Below are 22,229 nucleotides of genomic sequence, written 5' to 3'. Positions count from 1 at the left end.
CGGGATGTCTGCTAGACTCTGGTTTGAACAGATTTAAGAGCGTTATTCCTAAGAATTACAGGACTACAAAATAAAAGCCAGATTTCCGTGCAAAATAATTGTACCGCTTTCAGCACCTAATTCCAGACTGAATCATACCGCCAGGGAGGTTAATATGGAAAGCTTTTATTGTCTTATATGCCACATAGGCCTAGTATGTCAGAAAAGATAAGGATTCCCTTTAACGTTGTTGTCCATTCCAGCTTTTTTTTTTTTTATTTCTGTATAGCTACAAATAAAAAATAAATACATACATTATTTTGAGTTGTACAAAACATTTTTTCAGCGTAGTGCCTTCATACTGGTTCTTAATTTTGTATTCCGTACTGAACTACAGGTAAACAAGGTAAATGTGTGAAGGAAGGAGAGTAATATGGACCTCCCACCTACATATCATTAGTATTATGTGGTGGCTATGGTATTATTTGTTTGCTAAACAATGGCAGATACTGTGATGGGGTGATGGGGTGAAGTGATGGGGTGAAGGGTTCCGGTGAGTGCATCACCTATAGAGCACCTATAAGAAGCACCAAGCACAGTTTATGAAGAGCACCTGTCGCTTTATTTTAGATTTTAGTTTTGTTTTTGTATTAGAATGGCTTATGGACTTTTTTTCCCACATACTATCATCTCAAACTGTCCATCGATACATGGGAGTATTACCCATGAATGCATGTGTAGCACTGACTCCCGAATGAGTGGCTGAATTGATTTGGGCCTGCACTCTAGCAACAACACCCCACTAACTTGCATCAGTCCCCTTGACACAGCTGTGGTGCAATACAATACCTTACAATATAATACAATGCAAGGTACCTGTATTGTAACCTCAGGATCCACTGGCTCCACCTGCTGGGAGAAAACAGTATGCCACACAACTGGATACTTAAACAACAGTGTATTTTACTGCAAGAATATTCAAAGAGGTGATTACAGTAATTGTGCTGTCATCCTAACATAGGAGGACAGCCCAATGGATTTCAATATAAACAATTTCAAACAATATATGTGTATATATATATATATATATATATATATATACATATATATATATATATATATATATATATATATATATATATATTTATATATATAGCTCCCCCTACTTTTTAAGCTATGCGTGAGATCTCACTTAAATTACTTGGTCTTTGGTCTTCCTGTCTTCGCTAGCTAAAGTAATTCCTTGTGATTTGTAATCCACAGGTTAAAGTAAGTTAAGTTGAGGTAAAGGTGCTCCTGATTTAACTTCAGCACTTATACCACAAGGCTTGGGATGTCAGAGTAGGCAGGCCTCAAGTCTGCTCAGTGTCAGTTGCTCTGCTCCTCCTTCGTGGAACTATAAATCCCAGTGAGGCCTGTGTATGAGTCTAACTGCCATGTAGTAGCTTTGGTCCGGTGACTGCAGCTTGCTTCTCCATCAGCTGGCCCCATCGCTCCGTTCCTCTCCGCTGGGCCTCCGCTGCTCAAACAAGTGTCTCTGTATCTCTCCAATCTGGTCACTGTCTCTCTGGCACCGTCAGGTCACTCGCACAAAGTGAGGTGGCGCTCCGCAAATGGCTGTGGGCCCTGTCTCCCGGAAGGGCCTTCACACAGATCCTCACAGGGAGGCCATGCGATCCCAAGAGACCTAAAATGGCCACTCAGGGTCCTTTTATGTCCTACCCAGCATGCACTGCTAGAGAAAGTGTTCATGGGCAGGTCATCAAGCTTCCTGGGTAAAAGGGTCAACCTTCTGATCAAAACAAATCAATTCCTGTATATGTCCTTTGTGCTTTCTTCAAAGCAATAAACATTTAAGTTCAATACCAGTATTTGGCCGCTAGATGGCACCAAATACTAAGCCATAGAAACGTCCATAGACTTTTGATTATTACATGGAAACACACATCAATAAACAACCATGTCAGCACTACACATGTTTAGGGCACAAGTCACTTTAATAATATGTTTTCATATGTATCTTTATAACAGCACATGCACTGTGGCTCACATATTTATGTCATTATTTTTGCATTTTGATCTTACGAGCCACACTGAGGCTATTTAAATAGAAGCATATTGGATTGCTACACTAGGACACAGGTCATTTGCATATTTGGTTCACACTTTATATCCTGGCTTGGTCTTTTGTTTTACATCTGAGATACATTTCTTGCAAGCTACATAGGGGTATGTGACACTATACCCAGAACAGCACCACGTCTACCCTCCTTCTTTCACACATTTATCTTATACATTCCGCTTAGGTGGATGTATTGGTAGAGGCAGCAGTTCTTTTTCCTTGATTTTTTTTTCAATAAGCGCGGGACTCCAAAAAACTTCATACAGGTAAACAAGGTCACAAAGAAATGCTAATTACATTTTAAAACATTCATAATATATTTGTAGAGAGAAAAACAAAAAACGAGTTCTGTTTAGCCAAACCAATCTGGGAAAAGGAGTGTACGCAATTTTTTATTAATAGCGATGCCTTTGTATTATATAGTGCTAGGTGAAAAACAGCAAATAACTATTGACTTACAACTTTGCTCAAAGACAGGCTATGTTTCACAGTTACATTCCTCTTTTTATTACAAAATAGCTTTGCTATAGGCAAGATATGACATCTAGGATCAAAATGACCACAGCACAACATTACTAGCGGTCCTTGACCTTCTAATATCTCCAGTATCCTTTACACAGGAGCAAGGCACAATTTGATCTAATCTCGCTGAGCTGATGGCAAAACGGAAGTAAAGAGAAAAGAAACTTAATGTTTTATATCAGAGCATGGGTCTTATAATGCAGCTTAAGCAAGATATTGTTAATCCATATTTAAAAGGTCACAGGTACAGTCTAACAGAGCAAGGAGCAGAGCACCCAGTCTTCATAACATTTTTCTCTGAGTGAGGCGACCTGTGCAAATGAAATACTAACTGTATTTTTCTAGCTTCCACTTTATTCTCTAGGCAAGCAATTTATAATTATTTTTTAATGCTGCAAGAATATTTCTTACAGAATAAAGGATAATCAAATTATTTGAGCACTAGGGATAATTTAAAAACTAATATATATATATATATATATATATATATATATATATATATATATATATATATATATATATATATGTATATATAAAATCTTTTTTTTTTTCTTTTTTTTTACAGTGGATTTAAAGAGGTTGTAAGGTATTTTTTTTATATGTAACTAAAAAAGATGTTATAGTTGGGGTATTGCACAGAGCAGCTTCAGTCCTCCTCTAATGAGGTTCCAGCAGTAACTTTTGGCTCCTCCTTTTCACTGTGTGTCACTATAGAAAAGCACTTCCTATTGGAGAACATGTGACACACAAAAAGCGCTGCTTGGCCCCTACTCCTGCTCCTGCCTCACAGGCTTTGACTGAGAGCAGCGGGAGCCAAATTTGTGAGAACAGGGATAAGAAGAAAAGACCTTATATGGGGATATAGCTGGATCAATAAAGAACGTGAGTAAGTATTTGGGGGGAGGGTGTGCAACAGCAGCTGGAAGGCTTTTTACCTTAACCACTTCAGCTCTGGAATGTTTACCCCTCCTTCCTGACCAGGCAATTTTTTGCTATATGGCACTGTGCTCTCACGGTTGTGAGATGCTGTACACAAATAACATTTTTGTCCCCTTTTCCCACAAATAAAGCTTTCTTATGATGGTATTTGATCACCTCTGCGGTTTTTATTTTTTACGATATAAACAAAAAAGACTGACAATTTTGAAAAGAAAAACAATATTTTTTTACTTTCTGCTATAAAACATATCCAATAAAAAATGTAAAAAAATCAAATTTGTTCATCAATTTAGGCCAAAATGTATTCTGCTACATGTTTTTGTTAAAAAATAAATAAATCCCAATACGCTAATATTGATTGGTTTGCACAAAAAATATATATTTTTTTATTTTTACTAGTAATGGCAGTGATTAGCGGCTTATAGCTAGCGGGACTGGACAAATCAAACACCTAACTGACACTTTTGACACTTTATGGGGACCAGTGACACCAATACAGTGATCATTGATAAAAAAAATCTGCATGTCACTGTACTAATGACACTGGCAGGGAAGGGGTTAACATTAAGGGAGATCAAAAGGTTACATGTATGCCTGGGTTGGGCTTACTCACAGTGGGGGAGGTGCTTTGAATAGGGCAAGGCAAAGATCTGTTTTCCTGCTTAGCAGAAAGGCCCCTTTCACACATGTGGACCATTCATTTCATCAGTTCAGTCATGTAAAAATTGAGTATGCCTCCATTTTTCATCAGGTTTCCATCAGTGCTCATAAGTTTTTCAAACATTTTTCATCCGTTTTTCATCAGTGCTCATCAGTTTATCAGTTTTTTTTTTACATCAGCTACCAATGCAAAAATGAATGAAAAATTGACCATTTGTCAATTTTAAGTTTGTTTTTTGTCCGATCTGTTTTTTTAACAGGAGAAAAATAGAGCTTTGATAAGTTTTAGAAAAAAACAGATGATGACGAATGCGAATGTAAGTTGATGTAAATGTATGATCATCCATTTTAGTTTTTCCATAGAGATGCATTGATGTCCGTTTTTCATCCTTCAACGGATGGAAGAAAAGCTAACAAATGAACAGCATGTGTGAGACGGGCCAAACACAGGATCTGTGCCTTCCCTTCTCACAGAATGACAATCTGCCTTGTTTACATAGGCAGATTGTCGTTCTGTCTGTGTAATCGGCAGGTCCTGGTGGACATCGAGTCTGTAGTACCCACTGCTGGGCTCCCGCTGTGTAGAATCATAGCAGTAGCGGGACATGCGCTCATATCCCAGACCCAAAAGTGTCACATAATGTACTAAGTATGTGATCTGGCACAGAGACCTTCCACAGTAAATACCCTTTTGACTTTAAAACCACTTTATCTAATGTTGCTAGTTGAAGATAAGTGGCAGGTTCTGTCTGTGTAATCGGCGGGTCCCGGTGGACATCGAGCCCACAGGACCCGCTGCTGGGCTCCCACTGTGTAAAATCACAGTGGAAGTGGATCTCCCCGGTGCGTGTGCACGCACGCCCCAAACCCGAAAGTGTCAGATAATGTACTAGGTATGTGATCTGGCGCAGAGCGGCCTCCTTGCCACAGTAAATACCTTCTTTGACATTAAAACTACTTTATCTAATCTTGCTAGTTGAAGATAAGTGGCAGGTCCCTGTTTAACTTCTCTAAAGCCAATTACTTTTCTTTATTTTTGGATAAAGTATGGGCTAGTATTCAGTAAACATAGCTCAGACAAGTTGATGGGTGCTGGTAGATACAGTATGTAGAAATATGTTTTTTGTTTTTGAAGCTGAAAGACCAGTGAACTTTAGAATCTACAATACTAATACTTTTTAGATTGTAAGCTCTAATGAGCTGGGCCCTCTATTCCTCTTGTACCAAATTGTAATGCAACTGTACTGCCTGCCTTCATGTTGTAAAGCGCTGCGCAAACTGTTGGCGCTATATAAAACCTGTATAATAATAATAATGGTATAATAATAGAAACTAAAGAATTCAGTTGATTTGACCCCTGGATGATCTCCTCCACCTCTATTCCTAATGCCCCAAACACACAATGAGATTATTGGACAAATGATCGTCTGTTTTTTTGTTTTTTTTTGCACGCTAATCTCGAATCCGATGAATTTACTAAAGTCACAAAAATTCCCGTACGACAGAAATAAAATTCGGAAGTGATGTCATGTGTTGTAATGTATCTGTATTGCATTTTCGAACGATAGCTGTACTGATTAAAAGAAAATCGTGCAATTTGGCAGTATTTTCCATACGATTTTCTGATTGTGTGTATGGGGCATAACTATATTTGTTTTTATACATACTGTAATTTCTGTCACTTGTTCAATACAATTCAATAAAAATTATATTGTTTACCAAAAAAAAAAAAATAGATCTCAATTATGCAGCTTTTACCCATACAGCATTAAGAATGATAAAGTGCTGATCCAAAACACGTAAGTGCAGGGTTTACTATATAGTGCTTCTAATATGTGGAATGAAATAAGCCGGAAAGAGAGCTGTGTAATTAAAATTGAAAATGAGTCATTTATGGCATGCATAATCATTTTCAAACTCTTATTACAATAAGTTGTAATTATATAACTCTTGGTTTGAAGAAATCATGTACAGTAATTATATACAGACAAGCATGGGATTTAATTAGTGAGTCGTTTACAAAGCTGAAATGGTCATACCAAGTTACAAACAAGAGTGACAAAAATTTATTTTAAAGCTACAGAATATCACCAGATGATAAAGACTGAAAATGTTGGAACAGCTTCTTTGCTGCCTATAGTAACTAATCAGCTATGAAATAAGCACATAAAGCAAACATTATTCTGTAGTCGGGTATTTTCAGAAGCTTTTCCACAGCATAGCCGCCACAAGAGGCAATGGAATGACACTGTGGGGGTTATTTATTAAAGGAAAATCCACTTTGCACTACAAGTGCAAACTACAAGTGCAAAGTGTACTTGGAAGTGCAGTCGCTGTAAATCTGAGGGATAGATCTGAAATGAGGGGAAGCTCTGCTGATTTTATCATCCAATCATGTGCAAGCTAAAATGCTGTTTTTTTATTTTCCTTGCATGTCCCCCTTGGATCTACAGCAACTGCACTTCAAATGCACTTTCAGTGCAATTTCAAGTGCACTTTGCACTTTTAATACAAAGTGGATTTGCCTTTAGTAAATAACCCCCAATGTATAAAATGCTGCTATATGTGAACAAGAATGTGTTGTCAAGATAGGGTATGATGCAGTTCAATTGATCGAACTTCATTATTGCAGACCAATAGCAAAAGTGCAATTAACATGAATTATTACTTGTGTACACCAGTCTGCTGTACTGAAAAGGATTCTGTGTTTGGCAGCTAATGAGAAATTTACACAGGCACAGCTACAGCAAGGGACTAATTATTGTGGAGCTAAGTACAGCCATTATTGTGCCTACCCTCTACCCCAGGGCTCAAAATTTAATGTCCTGAGCTACTAGCCAGACCTCAAGGGTTACTCGCCAGCAGTTGCCCCGCCCAACCCCTACCATGCCCCAACACCTAATCCCACCCCTAAACCTGCCCTCATAAATTATCTCATCTTAAATGTTTTATGCTGAATGAAGTTATAAAAATATAAACAATTTTATCCATGTCCACCTATGCAGCCTGCCCATACCCACCAATACACCCTGTGCCCATCAATGCAGCCTGTGCCCACCATGCAGCCTGTGTCCCATGCAGCCTGTGCCCACCATGCAGCCTGTGTCCCATGCAGCCTGTGTCCCATGCAGCCTGTGCCCACCATGCAGCCTGTGTCCCATGCAGCCTGTGTCCCATGCAGCCTGTGTCCAATGCAGCCAGTGTCCCATGCAGCCTGTGCCCACAATGCAGCCTGTGCCCACCATTCAGACTGTGTCCAATGCAGCCTATGCTCACCATGCAGCCTATGTCCAATGCAGCCTGTGCCCACCATGCAGCATGTGTCCCATGCAGCCTGTGCCCACCATGCAGCCGGTGACCCATGCAGCCTGTGTCCCATGCAGCCTGTGTCCAATGCAGCCTGTGCCCACAATGCAGCCTGTGCCTACCATGCAGCCTGTGCCCACAATGCAGCCTGTACCTACCATGCAGCCTGTGTCCCATGCAGCCTGTGCCCACAATGCAGCCTGTGCCCACAATGCAGCCTGTGCCCACCATTCAGCCTGTGTCTAATGCAGCCTATGCCCACCATGCAGCCTATGTCAAATGCAGCCTGTGCCCACCATGCAGCATGTGTCCCATGCAGCATGTGTCCCATGCAGCCTGTGCCCACAATGCAGCCTGTGCCCACCATTCAGCCTGTGTCTAATGCAGCCTATGCCCACCATGCAGCCTATGTCAAATGCAGCCTGTGCCCACCATGCAGCATGTGTCCCATGCAGCATGTGTCCCATGCAGCATTTGTCCCATGCAGCCTGTGCCTACCATGCAGCCTGTGTCCCATGCAGCCTGTGTCCCATGCAGCATGTGTCCAATGCAGCCTGTGCCTACAATGCAGCCTGTGCCTACAATGCAGCCTGTGCCCACCATGCAGCCTGTGTCCCATGCGGCCTGTGCCCACGCAGCCTGTGTCCAATGCAGCCAGTGTCCCATGCAGCCTGTGCCCACCATGCAGCATGTGTCCCATGCAGCATGTGCCCCATGCAGCCTGTGCCTACCATGCAGCCTGTGTCCCATGCAGCCTGTGTCCCATGCAGCATGTGTCCAATGCAGCCTGTGCCTACAATGCAGCCTGTGCCCACCATGCAGCCTGTGTCCCATGCGGCCTGTGCCCACCATGCAGCCTATGTCCCATGCAGCCTGTGTCCAATGCAGCCTGTGCCCACAATGCAGCCTGTGCCTACCATGCAGCCTGTGCCCACAATGCAGCCTGTACCTACCATGCAGCCTGTGTCCCATGCAGCCTGTGCCCACAATGCAGCCTGTGCCCACAATGCAGCCTGTGCCCACCATTCAGCCTGTGTCTAATGCAGCCTATGCCCACCATGCAGCCTATGTCAAATGCAGCCTGTGCCCACCATGCAGCATGTGTCCCATGCAGCATGTGTCCCATGCAGCATTTGTCCCATGCAGCCTGTGCCTACCATGCAGCCTGTGTCCCATGCAGCCTGTGTCCCATGCAGCATGTGTCCAATGCAGCCTGTGCCTACAATGCAGCCTGTGCCTACAATGCAGCCTGTGCCCACCATGCAGCCTGTGTCCCATGCGGCCTGTGCCCACGCAGCCTGTGTCCAATGCAGCCAGTGTCCCATGCAGCCTGTGCCCACAATGCAGCCTGTGCCCACCATTCAGCCTGTGTCCAATGCAGCCTATGCCCACCATGCAGCCTATGTCCCATGCAGCCTGTGTCCACCATGCAGCCTGTGTCCCATGCAGCCTGTGCCCACCATGTAGCCTGTGTCCCATGCAGCCTGTGTCCAATGCAGCCTGTGCCCACAATGCAGCCTGTGCCTACCATGCAGCCTGTGTCCCATGCAGCCAGTGTCCCATGCAGCCTGTGCCCACAATGAAGCATGTGCCCACCATTCATCCTGTGTCCAATGCAGCCTATGCCCACCATACAGCCTATGTCCAATGCAGCCTGTGCCCACCATGCAGCCTGTGCCCACCATGCAGCCTGTGCCCACCATGCAGCCTGTGCCCACCATGCAGCCTGTGTCCCATGCAGCCTGTGTCCCATGCAGCCTGTGTCCAATGCAGCCTGTGCCCACAATGCAGCCTGTGCCCACAATGCAGCCTGGGCCCACCATGCAGCCTGTGTCCCATGCAGCCTGTGCCCACAATGCAGCCTGTGCCCACCATTCAGCCTATGTCCCATGTACCCTGTGCCCACCATGCTACCTGTGCCCACCATCCAGCCTGTGTTCCATGTATCCTATGCCCACCATGCAGCTTATGTGCAATGCAGCCTGTGCCTACCATGCAACCTGTGTCCCATGCAGCCTGTGTCCAATTCAGCCTGCGTCTCATGCAGCCAGTGCCCACCATGCAGTCTGTGCTCACCATGCAGCCTGTGTCTAATGGAGCCTGTGCCCACCATGCAGCCTACCTGTGGAGGAGAAGAGAGGGGAGCCACCGGCTCCCTCCCCCCCCCAGGTCCCAGGCAGCCCTTCTCACCAGCCCTCAAAATCCACTTGCAAAATGCGAGCGGGTGAGTGGAATTTTTGAGGGCTCCTCTACCCAATAGGAAGGCACACAAGATGTGGACTATGAGGATTGTGGTAGGTTTAGTTCTGACAGATTGAGTTGGCTTGGGGAGCTGGAACAAATAAACTGCAAAGCCCACAAAGCACTGGGGCAAAAAGGAGAGTCATTTTTTCTTGCTGTTCTGAGAGGACTGCACCTGAGAGGGAGAGAGGCACAGGGGTTGAGTTACTAAAACTGGAGAGTGCAAAATTTGGTGTAGCTGTGCATGGTAGCCAATCTGCTTCCATTTTTTTTTTTTTTGTCAAAGCTTAATTGAACAAGCTTAAGTTAGAAGCTGATTGGCTACCATGCACAGCTGCACCAGATTTTGCACTCTCCAGTTTTAGTAAATCAGCCCCACAGAGACAGACATTCTGGGACATCAGAAAGTGCTGTGAATGTTGGTAGAGTTTGCTGCCTGATCAAGTGGGGAAGGACACAGCAGACACAAACTGTTTGGGTTTCACCTAGTATATAGAGGGAGATCACATATTAACACACAAGTTTGTCAGAGGCTGCTGGCCAATTCCACATTAAACTTTGACAACTTTGTTACTTTCAAATATCATGGAGCCTGCATCTTTATCAGATCTTACAGGGAACAAAATCAGCATCATCATCAGTCCTTAAAGGGACATTAAAACAAGAAGAAGAAAAAGAGGGCGCACCAGCCTTGTGCATTATCCTTTAAAAGTATTTTTTATTAAAAATAAAGTGAACATACTACTCACAAACATATGGTAAAAGGTTCGCAAATACAAACGATCTCCAGATGATGAAAATTAGTAGACTGACAAACAGACTCCAGATGGTACACAGGAGACATCAAGAGCCACTGCTAACTGACGCGTTTCGAAGGGATACCTTATTCCTCAGAGCCTAGCAGTGTTATCTCATCCAGCTTCCCATTTTACAAAAAAATACTTTTAAAGGACAATGACTAGTGTGTCCTCTTTTTCTTCTTGTTTTTTTGACCAGAACTTCCCTATCCAACTTCCCTATCCTTGAGGGCAGCAAGGTTGGAAGCATTTTCCAGCATGAAGTTTTAGTCCACCTGGTAACTCACTTGTTGCGCAGGAGGGTTTGTGGTTCTGTTATCTTAAAGGGACATTATCCTGAGCACTTAAATATAATAGTCAGGCTCCAATGAGCTGGTGGCAGAATAAATGATATATTACAGACTGCTGAACTGTTAGGGTCCTTTCACATGGGGTGCTTTACTGCAGACCCCCTGCGTGTCCGAGTTTTCCTGCCATTTCTATTGGGACACACGGCCGTGTGAATGCAGCCACTGTGTTCTAATATTAATATGTGGGTAAGTGTACCCACACTCACCTGCATGCCATATTAGGACACAGTGACTCAATAGAAATGAATGGGATGCCAGCATAGGGATGTATGCAACACCTGTGCATCCCCGTGCTGGAAAAAAACACAAACTTGCACAGGGCTTGAAGTAAAGCATCCAGTGGGCACCAAGTAAAGCACCCAGAGTGGTGCAATTCTCTTAAGTTAAGAGTGCTGCAATATAGGGTTTAGGGGAAGTTTCCCTCTAAAACCACTGCTTTGTTTTTACTGTTATTTTTTATTTACTGTTCACTTTTTGCAATACATGCGATATATAGTTCAACTGTTTGCTGTATCATTGCTGTTTTTCATATCTCTTTTGCTACCTGGGTAATGCATATAAATCTGCAATAAATATTCCCCACTCATCTGGGTGTGTCAGAGTGTGTGATACTATTGGCAGAGTAGTGGGCACAGGAACAGGGGACCCGTCCAGCGGCTCCTTAGGGGCTAAGCGCTGCACTTGAATGTTGCTGTGCAATATGCACTGAGTAACACTCATCGCTAGGATGCCTGCCTTAAAGAGAATATGTTTAATTGAGAAGTATAAATGGAATACTATAATTTGAAATTGGGTTGATGCTTTCTTTATGATTTTAAAGATTGGGGTCCCCTTTGGGAGGATTTACAGTAACTTGGGACATACTTATTTAAAACATTTGATTTAATTGTTTAATTAAAACAACTTTTTTGTTTAGTGCCCTATATTCATATTGTTTTTACTAATACCTTTTGTGAGTGTTGTAGCTCCTATTTTTACAGTCCTTAGAGCATAAATTTGTATCAAATACACTATATTAACAAAAGTATTAGGGCGTCTGCCTTTACACGCACTTGAACTTTAATGGCATCCCAGTCTTAGTCCGTAGGGTTCAATATAGAGTTGGCTGACCCTTTGCAGCTATAACAGCTTCAACTCTTCTGGGAAGGCTGTCCACAAGGTTTAGGAGTGTGTATTTTGGAATTTTTGACCATTTTTCTAGAAGCGCATTTGTAAGGCACAGATGTTGGTCAGGAAGGCCTGGCTCGCAGTCTCCATTCTTTTTTTTTCTTTAATTTAAAAGGATTTTATTGAACACAGCAGATCGATCAACATACATCAATAAGAAACCACATACAGCTTTTGACAAACTTATACTTGTATATAATAAGGAACTTTGCTGGTACCACAACATTCATATAGACAAAGGGAGAGTTTTACAGAAACAACCGTCTTACTTGCCGACCCCTACAGGGACCGAGCACAGCTGCTAAAATCCCCATAAAGAAAGCTTCCGCAGACTGCTGAGATCCAATAATTTTTTCCGTAAATATAGGTAGGAAATACAGCTAGTAGAAGAATAAAGTGCATAGGGAAACAGGAAAAGAGAGCGGAAAGAATTTGGACAGACTCCGGTCCTGATCAGAAAGGAACGGAAGACAGAGGAAGGGAAGATAAGTTACAGGAGGGCCATGTACAGGGGTAAGAGAGAGAGGAAAAAAAAGGGTGGGGATTCCCTCCACCCCGACAGCCAACCACCAAAGTTCACAGTCTCCATTCTAATTCACTCTAAAGGTGTTCAGGTGTACAGGTATCCCAATACTTTTGGTAATATAGTGTACATTTCCCAAAGGGTTTTCTCTTTAAAGCACTGTGAGTACAGAAAAATATCTACTGGTTGTGTCAGAAATGTAATTAAACCCGAGCTTACATAAAGTGATAAAAACAAAGCCCTTACAGTGTTGTCAACTCTTTAGTTAACCTACAATGGAGTACATCACATCACCTGCATTTTTATGGTGATTAAGAGAGGGAGGGGTGTTCAGTAGTTCAACAGAGGAGAGCCCAGGAATGCTGATAACATTGAGATTTGCAGCAGCAAAACTAAGGCCGCGTACACACGGGCGGACTGTTCGCCCAACTTTGTTTGTCAAACAGTTTCGGCAAACAGTCCGCTCAAAATTAGCATGGACGGACATGGCCACACACGGCACTTTTTGAGCGGACTGTTTCAGCGAACTGTTTGCCAAACAGTTCGCTCAACTTTTGAAATGAACGGACTCGCCCACGTAAGGCGGAGGCAAATCCGCCCATTTCGAGCGCGTGTACAGGTAGGCGGGGCCCGCGAAGGAGACGTCGCGGGCTCCGCCGCCTGGAATGGACTTAAAGGGGAACCCCAACGCCGAAAAAAATCGGCGTGGGGTCCCCCCAAAGTCCACAACAGACCCTTGTCCGAGCACGCTACCCGGCCGGCCAGGAAAGGGGGGCGAGCGAGCGCGCCCCCCCTCCTGAGCCGTACCAGGCCGCGTGCCCTCAACATGGGGGGGTGCCTTGGGGAAGGGGGGGCCGCGCGGCCCCCCCACCCCAAAGCACCTTGTCCCCATGTTGATGAGGACAAGGGCCTCTTCCCGACAACCCTGGCCGTTGGTTGTCGGGGTCTGCGGGCGGGGGGCTTATCGGAATCCGGGAGCCCCCTTTAAGAAGGGGGCCCCCGGATACCGGCCCCCCACCCTATGTGAATGAGTATGGGGTACAATGTACCCCTACCCATTCACCTGTGAAATAAAGTACAAAAAAAAACACAACACAGAGAAAAAATATTTTATTGCACAGCTCCGGGGGTCTTCCGTCTTCGGGGGTCTTCTCGCCGGACTCCTCCGCTATCTTCGTGTAGCTCTTTTACTAGCGGAGGAGCCCGGCTTTCTTCCTCCCCGCCGCCGGCCTCTTCTCCCGACTTCGGGGGTCTTGTCCCCCTCTTCGGTTCTTCTGCCGGGCCACCGCGCCTTCTTGTAGCTCTTTTGCAGGCGGTGGCCCGGTCTTCTGTCGCCGCTGCCTTCCGTTCTTCTGTCGCCGCCTTCGGTTCTTCTGCCGGGCCACCGCGCCTTCTTGTAGCTCTTTTACAGGCGGTGGCCCGGTCTTCTGTCGCCGCTGTCGCTGTCGCCGTCGCCGCCTTCCGTTCTTCTTCTTCTTCTTGTTCTTCTTCTTCTTCCCCAGGAGATGTTGACACGTCGCTCTCTCCGGCCGGAATGCCAGAGCCGCGCTGTGCGGTCACTTATATAGTGACAATGGGGCGGTGTCACATGGTATATGTCACATGGGTTGGTCACATGGTGACCCCGCCCCCTTACGATGTCATAGTCCCCATGTGACATCAACCCATGTGACCAACCCATGTGACATATACCATGTGACACCGCCCCATTGTCACTATATAAGTGACCGCACAGCGCGGCTCTGGCATTCCGGCCGGAGAGAGCGACGTGTCAACATCTCCTGGGGAAGAAGAAGAAGAACAAGAAGAAGAAGAAGAACGGAAGGCGGCGACGGCGACAGCGGCGACAGAAGACCGGGCCACCGCCTGTAAAAGAGCTACAAGAAGGCGCGGTGGCCCGGCAGAAGAACCGAAGGCGGCGACAGAAGAACGGAAGGCAGCGGCGACAGAAGACCGGGCCACCGCCTGCAAAAGAGCTACAAGAAGGCGCGGTGGCCCGGCAGAAGAACCGAAGAGGGGGACAAGACCCCCGAAGTCGGGAGAAGAGGCCGGCGGCGGGGAGGAAGAAAGCCGGGCTCCTCCGCTAGTAAAAGAGCTACACGAAGATAGCGGAGGAGTCCGGCGAGAAGACCCCCGAAGACGGAAGACCCCCGGAGCTGTGCAATAAAATATTTTTTCTCTGTGTTGTGTTTTTTTTGTACTTTATTTCACAGGTGAATGGGTAGGGGTACATTGTACCCCATACTCATTCACATAGGGTGGGGGGCCGGTATCCGGGGGCCCCCTTCTTAAAGGGGGCTCCCGGATTCCGATAAGCCCCCCGCCCGCAGACCCCGACAACCAACGGCCAGGGTTGTCGGGAAGAGGCCCTTGTCCTCATCAACATGGGGACAAGGTGCTTTGGGGTGGGGGGGCCGCGCGGCCCCCCCTTCCCCAAGGCACCCCCCCATGTTGAGGGCACGCGGCCTGGTACGGCTCAGGAGGGGGGCGCGCTCGCTCGCCCCCCTTTCCTGGCCGGCCGGGTAGCGTGCTCGGACAAGGGTCTGTTGTGGACTTTGGGGGAAACCCCACACCGATTTTTTTCGGCGTTGGGGTTCCCCTTTAAGCCCATTCCAGGCGGCGGAGCCCGCGACATCTCCGTCGCGGGCCCCGCCTACCTTCACACGCGCTCCAAATGAGCGGACTTTCCTCCGAGCGGGAACAGTTTGCTCATTTCGAAAGTAGCCTACACACGGGCGGACTGTTCGCTCAAACACAGTTTCAGCGGACAGTTTTTCGGAATTTCCGAAAGACTTTGTCCATCAAACTGTCCGCTGAAACTGTCCGCTGAAAGCCCACACACGAGCGGACTGTCCGCCCAAACACTGTTCAGCGGACAAGGTTGGGCGAACAGTCCGCCCGTGTGTACGCGGCCTTAGGCAGCTCTGTGAGCTCACTACAGCCTATGAGCAGCTTACTACATTTCTGGCAAAATCATTATTTTACCATATTTTCCATATAGTACCATACATTCATCCAGATCCTAATTGGGATCTGGTCCCTTTGGAGATGTTTCCCCTGCAACAAACATATTTTCGAAGTGAGAGCTGATCATGATATTCTCTATGACCCCTTTAACACTGGGGCATTTTTCAGGCGTTTTTCAGGCGCTTTAACGTTAAAAAAAGCTCCTGTAAAGCGCTTGAAAGAAGCCTCATCTGCAATCCCAATGTGAAAGCCCAAGTGCTTTCACACTGAGATCCCTTTCACACTGGGGCATTTTTCAGGTGCTTTAGCTTTAAAAAAAGCACCTGTAAAGCGCCTGAAAGAAGCCACAACTGCAATCCCAATGTAAAAGCCTGAGTGCTTTCACACTGAGGCGCTGCGCTGGCAGGGCGTCAAAAAAAGTCCTGCAAGCAGCTTCTTTGCAGCGCTTTTGGAGCGGTGAATACACCACTCCTAAAGTGCCCCTTCCCATTGAAATCAATGGGAAGCACCTGCAAAATACCCGAAAAGCGCCTGAAAAGCGATTTTGGCAGTAGCGCTTTGTGGACGCTTTCAACCCTTTATTTGGCCATTAGCAGGGGTTAAAAGTGCCCCAATAGCGCTTGAAAAACGCTGGTAAAGCGATGCTAGTTTAAGCGGCGCTTTACGATTGTTTTTCGGGCGCCGACATTGTGAAAGGGCTCTTAAAGCACTTGGGCTTTCACATTGGGATTGCAGATGAGGCTTCTTTCAAGCGCTTTACATGCGCTTTTTTTAACGCTAAAGCGCCTGAAAAACGCCTGAAAAATGCCCCAGTGTGAAAGGGGTCTATATGTCACAAGCAATGCTTTAACAATTACATACATTGCCAACTTGTTTTACTTTTTTACATTTAAAACTTTCTATTTCAGTGAATTCAGGATTTTAGTAATCTGTTTGTGTGTCTGAGTAACTAGCGAGTAATTATCTCACCTTTAGCGCTTTAACTGTAAAGTTCTTGTGCTTTAATAGACAAAAAGCAGTGTTATGATTAGAAATTTCATAACGACGCATTTTTCGCAGCCTACACATATACTTACATTAGATTAATTCACATGAAAGGTAAGACAACATAAGCTAATTAATAACAGTGTTAAATACATTAAATAATTAGGAACATAGACACATATGGAACATCATGTGTATACAGTATGTCAATGTTAATTTACCATATTTTATTTATCAATTTTTTTTTTATCTGTTTTTCTTTCTTTCTGAAAGTATAATTAATTAGTCAGTAGACTGATATGGTAGAGTAATAAAATTGTATCCGTGTACACAGATTACACTTACTGTAATATAAAATGCTAAAAATGTTTCTCCACCTTTAATCTCTGACTCTCCCTTTTCTCGGCTATACAGCTGTCGTGATGGTCCTGAACAGTATGAGTGTTAGCTGGAGCGCTCGAATTCAGATTTTCTTGACCTTTTGCAAGCTTGCAGCAATTCTGATAATTATAGTCCCTGGTGTTATGCAGTTAATTAAAGGTAAGGGCTAATATTTTTGTATCTATTATTGCATGTATTATCTTGTGATAAAACCTGATATATACTGTACATTTTATTTTTAACTCAATGGGAATTTTTATGAAAATGTTTTCAGCCTTTCTGATCTTCTGATACCTAGAAAAGTGAAGGGATTGTGGTACAAGCAGTCTTTGGAATGATATGATAATAAGTATCTGATAACCAATATGTGATTGTCCTGTGGGCAAATAAAAGTCCAGTAAATTACGGGGGGGGCAAATTTGTTAAAAAAAAAACAGGTGTAGAGAGCACATGTTTGGGTTTGAACGTAAGTTGAACTCGAACATTGGGTGTTCGCCTGTTCACCGAACAGCAAACATTATGCGGTGTTCGCTGCAAATTCGAAAAGCCGCGGAACACTGTTAAAGTCTATGGGACACTAACGTGAAAAACCAAAAGTGCTCATTTTAAAGGCGTATATGCAAGTTATTGCCATAAAAAAGGGTACGGGACCTGGGTCCTTCCCCAGGGGACATGTATTAATGCAAACAAAAAGTTTTTAAAAAGGCAATTTTTTCAGGAGCAGTGATTTTAATAATGCTTAACCACTTAAGAACCGAGCCCCTTTCTGAGATTTGTTGTTTACAAGTTAGGCCGCGTACACACGGGCGGATTGTCTGTCCAACTTAGTCCGCTGAACAGTGTTTCAGCGGACAATCCGCTCGTGTGTGGGCTTCAGCGGACTTTTTCAGCGGACAGTCTGACGAACAAAGTCTTACGGAATTTCCGTAAGACAGTCCGTTCAAACTTGTTTTTGTCCGTCCAAACTTGGTTTCAGCGGACAGTCCGCTCGTGTGTAGGCAAGTTGGACGGACTAAGTATGGTGCATGCTCAGAAAGGGTTTACACGGCCGAAGGTTGCATTGCAGTGTATAGGACGTCGTTTTTCTAGTCCCGTCGTACGTGCTGTACACGTCATCACGCACGCTTTCAGCGGACTGTCTGCTCATCGTGTGTGGTCAAGTCCGTTCATGCAAATTTTGAACGGACTGTCTGTCGGATTGTCTGCCGAACTTAGTTGGGCAGACAATCCGCCCGTGTGTACGCGGCCTTAGAAACATTTTTTTGCTAGAAAATTACTTAGAACCCCTAAACATTATATATATTTTTTCTAACACCCAAGAGAATAAAATGGCGGTCGTTGCAATACTTTCTGTCACACCGCATTTGCGCAGCCCCCCTCTGATGCCCCGAGAAAGCCACGGGGAAGTCCCTGTGCACCAGAGGGGGGCAGGGCCACCCGGGAACATCACCGTGTGGCCCCGCCCTCAGTTATATAAGAACTGTCAAAGCGAATATGCGTCATATGGCGGGCCTCTCCAATGGAGACGGGTCGGTCACGGCTTTGTTTTCTTTTTCTTTTTCGGCCCATCAGCGGAGCAAGAGAAGACAAATGGACTTCATGGGACATTTTTACTTTTACTTTTACATTTTTACTTTTTTATTTTTTAATAAAGGACTTGTCCCAAGCTGTGTCTTGTCATTTTGACACTTTTTTTTGTGAAATGGTAGGGGTACATTTGTACCCTGTTACCATTTCACATGAGGGGACCGGGTTCTGGGGTTCCCCTTGTTAAAGGGGGCTTCCAGATTCCGATAAGCCCCAGCCCATAGACCTCCACAACCACCGGGCAAGGGTTGTGGGGATGAGGCCCTTGTCCCCATCAACATGGGGACAAGGTGCTTTGGGGGGCTACCCCAAAGCACCCTCCCATGTTGAGGGCATGTGGCCTGGTACGGTTCAGGAGAGGGGTACTCTCTTGCCCCCCCTTTTCCCATGGCCTGCCAGGTTGCGTGCTCAGATAAGGGTCTGGTATGGATTTTTCGGGGGACCCCACGCCATTTTATTTTGGTACAGCGTTCCCCTTAAAATCCATACCAGATCTGAAGGGCCTGGTATGGAATTTGGGGGGACCCCCACGCAATTTTTCTTTAAATTTTGGTTTGGGGTTCCCCTTAATATTCATACCAGACCCAAAGGGCCTGGTAATGCAGTTTTTTCAATGACTTCTTTTATCTGTATTGCCGGGACTGACAATTCATTATCGCCATGAGTACTGTTAAATTACTTTTTTTTTCCTTTAGAAATGTAATTTTGTCCAGGGACTGTTCTAAATACGGGAAAAATGTGCCACTTGTGTACTATAGACACCCCCCAGGTACAAAATGTAAATTAATATTTCACTTTTATTGTTTCACTTCGCCTCCTGCACATTTAAGTCGGCAGAATGGCATGGCTGGGCACAATCGCGTACCTGTTCTCCGTGACCGTGGCCGTGGGACCCGTGGACCCGATCGCCACTGGCGTCCCACAATCAGGTCACAGAGCTGAAGAACGAGGAGAGGTCTGTGTAAACAAACCTCTCCCCGTGCTTCCTACTGTGGCTGTCACTGATCGTCTGTTCCCTGTTATTGGGAAAGACGATCAGTGATGTCACATGCCAAGCTACGCCCACAACAGTAAAAAAAACACACACGTCACACATAACCCCCCTCGCCCCCTAGTGGTTAACTCCTTCACTGCCAGTGTCATTTACACAGGAATCAGTGCATTTAAATAGCACTGATTGCTGTATAAATGACAATGGTCCCAAAAATGTGTCAAAAATGTCCGATGTGTCCACCATAATGTAGCAGTCACAATAAAAATCGCTGATCGACGCCATTACTAGTAAAAAAATATATTAATAAAAATGCTATAAAACTATCCCATATTTTGTAAATGCTATAACTTTTGCGCAAACCAATCAATAATCGCTAATTGTGATTTTAGTTTACAAAAAATATGTAGAAAAATATGTATCAGCCTAAACTGAGGAAAAAAAATTTTTTTATATATTTTTTGTGGATATTTATTATAGCAAAAAGTAAAAAATATAGAATTTTTTTCAAAATTGTCACTGTATTTTGTTTCATAGCGCAAAAAATAAAAACCGCAGAGGTGATCAAATACCACCAAAAGAAAGCTGTATTTGTGGGAAAAAAAGGACCCCAATTTTGTTTGGGAGCCATGTCGCATGACCGTGCAATTGTCAGTTTCAAGCGACGCAGTGCCGAATCACAAAAAGGGGCCTGGTCCTTTCGCTGCAAATTGGGCCGGGGCTTAAGTGGTTAAAGTCCACATTTCTTGCTGACGCATATATGGGTTACATGGTTAGCAAGAGGTTAAAGTGTGTGCCCAAGTAAAACATTGTATTCTTAGTTTTGGATACATTGGGTTAAGGCTAGAATGTCTGTAAGTTATTTACTGCTTTTTAGGCAGTAAGGGAGATATACTCCCACCGCCTGTCCTGCTGAAACTATTTCACTATACAGGACGTGAGGGGGAACTCTTCAACAGCAATACAGAAATATAAAATGCTTTTGTTTAGCAGTGTATGTGAAGGGTAAACCACGGCCAATGAAAAGAGTCCAAAGTAATTTTTATTGTTTGTAATACAGTTACATAGAAACAGCCAAAGTGGTTTGGGCCAAAAAAAAACGTGTTATTGATCCTAATAAGAACATATTGTCCATAAATAAATAGAGAATACTGTATAATAAAAATACAATGCCTTGAAAAAGTATTCCTACCCCTTGAAATTTTCCACAATTTGTCATGTTACAACCAAAAAAGTGGAAGGAAAATTATCAATTTTTATCAATTTTTTTAACAAATATCGGAAAAGTGTGGTGGGCCTTTGTATTCATCCCCCTTTACTCTGATTCCCCTAACTAAAATCTAGTGGAACCAATTACCTACAAAAGCCACCTAATTAGTAAATAGAGTCCATCTGTGTGTAATTTAATCTTAGTATAAATACAGCTGTTCTGTGAAGCCCTCTGAGGTTTGTTAGAGAACATTAGTGAACAAACAGCATCATGGAGGCCAAGGAACAAGTTGTGGGTAAGTTTAAAGCAGGGTTAGGTTATAAAAAAAAATCCCATGCTTTGAACATCTCACAGAGCACTTTTCAATCAATCATCTGAAAATGGAAAGAGAATGGCACAACTACAAACCTACCAAGACATGGCCGTCCACCTAAACTGAAAGGCCGAGCAAGGAGAGCATTAATCAGAGAAGAAACCAAGAGGTAACTCTGGAGGAGCTACCGAGATCCACAGCTCAGGTGGGAGAATCTGTCCACAGGACAACTATTAGTCGTGCATGCCACAAATCTGGCCTTTATGGAAGAGTAAAAAGAAGAAAGCCACTGTTGAAGGAAAGCCATAAGAAGTCCCTTTTGCAGTTTGTGAGAAACCATGTGGGGGACACAGCAAACAAGTGGAAGAAGGTGCTCTGGTCAGATGAGACCAAAACTGACATTTTGCTCTAAAAGCAAAATGCTATGTGTGGTGGAAAACTAACAATACACATCACCCTGAACACACTATCCCCACCGTCAAACATGTTGGTGGCAGTATCATGTCGTGGGGATGCTTTTCCTAAGTAGGGACAGGAAAACTTGGTCGGAGTTAATGGGAAGATGGATAGAGCCAAATACAGGGCAATCTTAGAAGAAAACTTGTAAGCCCTTGTACACACGGTCGGAGAATGTGTCCTATCGGACCGCGTTGACGGATAATCTGACTGTGTGTGGTATGCATCGGACTGATTCCGTCGGAATATCCGTCGGACCCAATTTTCCAACTTGTTGGAAATATTTTCCGACCGACTGGTTCTATCGGACATACTCCGATCATGTGTAGAGAATATTGATCGGACCAAGTGCCACGCATGCTCAGATCAAATTCCTACATCAAAGCTATTGGCTACTAGCCTGAACGTAGTCCCATCGTAACGAAATTATGTCATCACGTTCTGAATGATCGGATTTTTCGACAACTTAGTCCGACCGTGTGTATGCAACCGTTTTGGACAAGATCCGACGGACAAAATCCGACAGACAAAATCCGACGGATTTGGTTGTCAAAATCTCCGACCGTGTGTACAGGGGCTTAGAGTTGACAAAAGACTTGCGGCTGGGACAGAGGTTCATCTTCCAACAGGACAATGGCCCTAAACATACAGCCAGAGCTACAATGGAATGAGCGGATCAAAGCATTTTCAAGTGTTAGAATGGCCCAGTCAAAGACCAGACCTAAATCCAAGAC

General features: G+C 44.6%; 1 protein-coding gene across 1 annotated transcript in view; it reads left to right on the top strand.

The window, feature by feature from the left end:
• Nucleotides 1-22,229, top strand: part of SLC7A11 (solute carrier family 7 member 11) — a 430,028-nt gene that overhangs the window by 140,480 nt on the left and 267,319 nt on the right. The window contains exon 4 of the mRNA XM_077476913.1: nt 16,972-17,097. Within this exon, the coding sequence (XP_077333039.1) occupies nt 16,972-17,097 (126 nt within the window). The remainder of the gene's footprint in view (nt 1-16,971; nt 17,098-22,229) is intronic.

The sequence above is a fragment of the Lithobates pipiens genome, unplaced genomic scaffold (genome assembly GCF_037356315.1).
Source record: "Lithobates pipiens isolate NorthernLeopardFrog02 unplaced genomic scaffold, aLitPip1_a1.2 Scaffold_13, whole genome shotgun sequence".
Lineage (NCBI taxonomy): Eukaryota > Metazoa > Chordata > Amphibia > Anura > Ranidae > Lithobates > Lithobates pipiens.
Note: the sequence above shows the minus strand (reverse complement) of the source record. Positions and strands in the feature narration are given on the sequence as shown.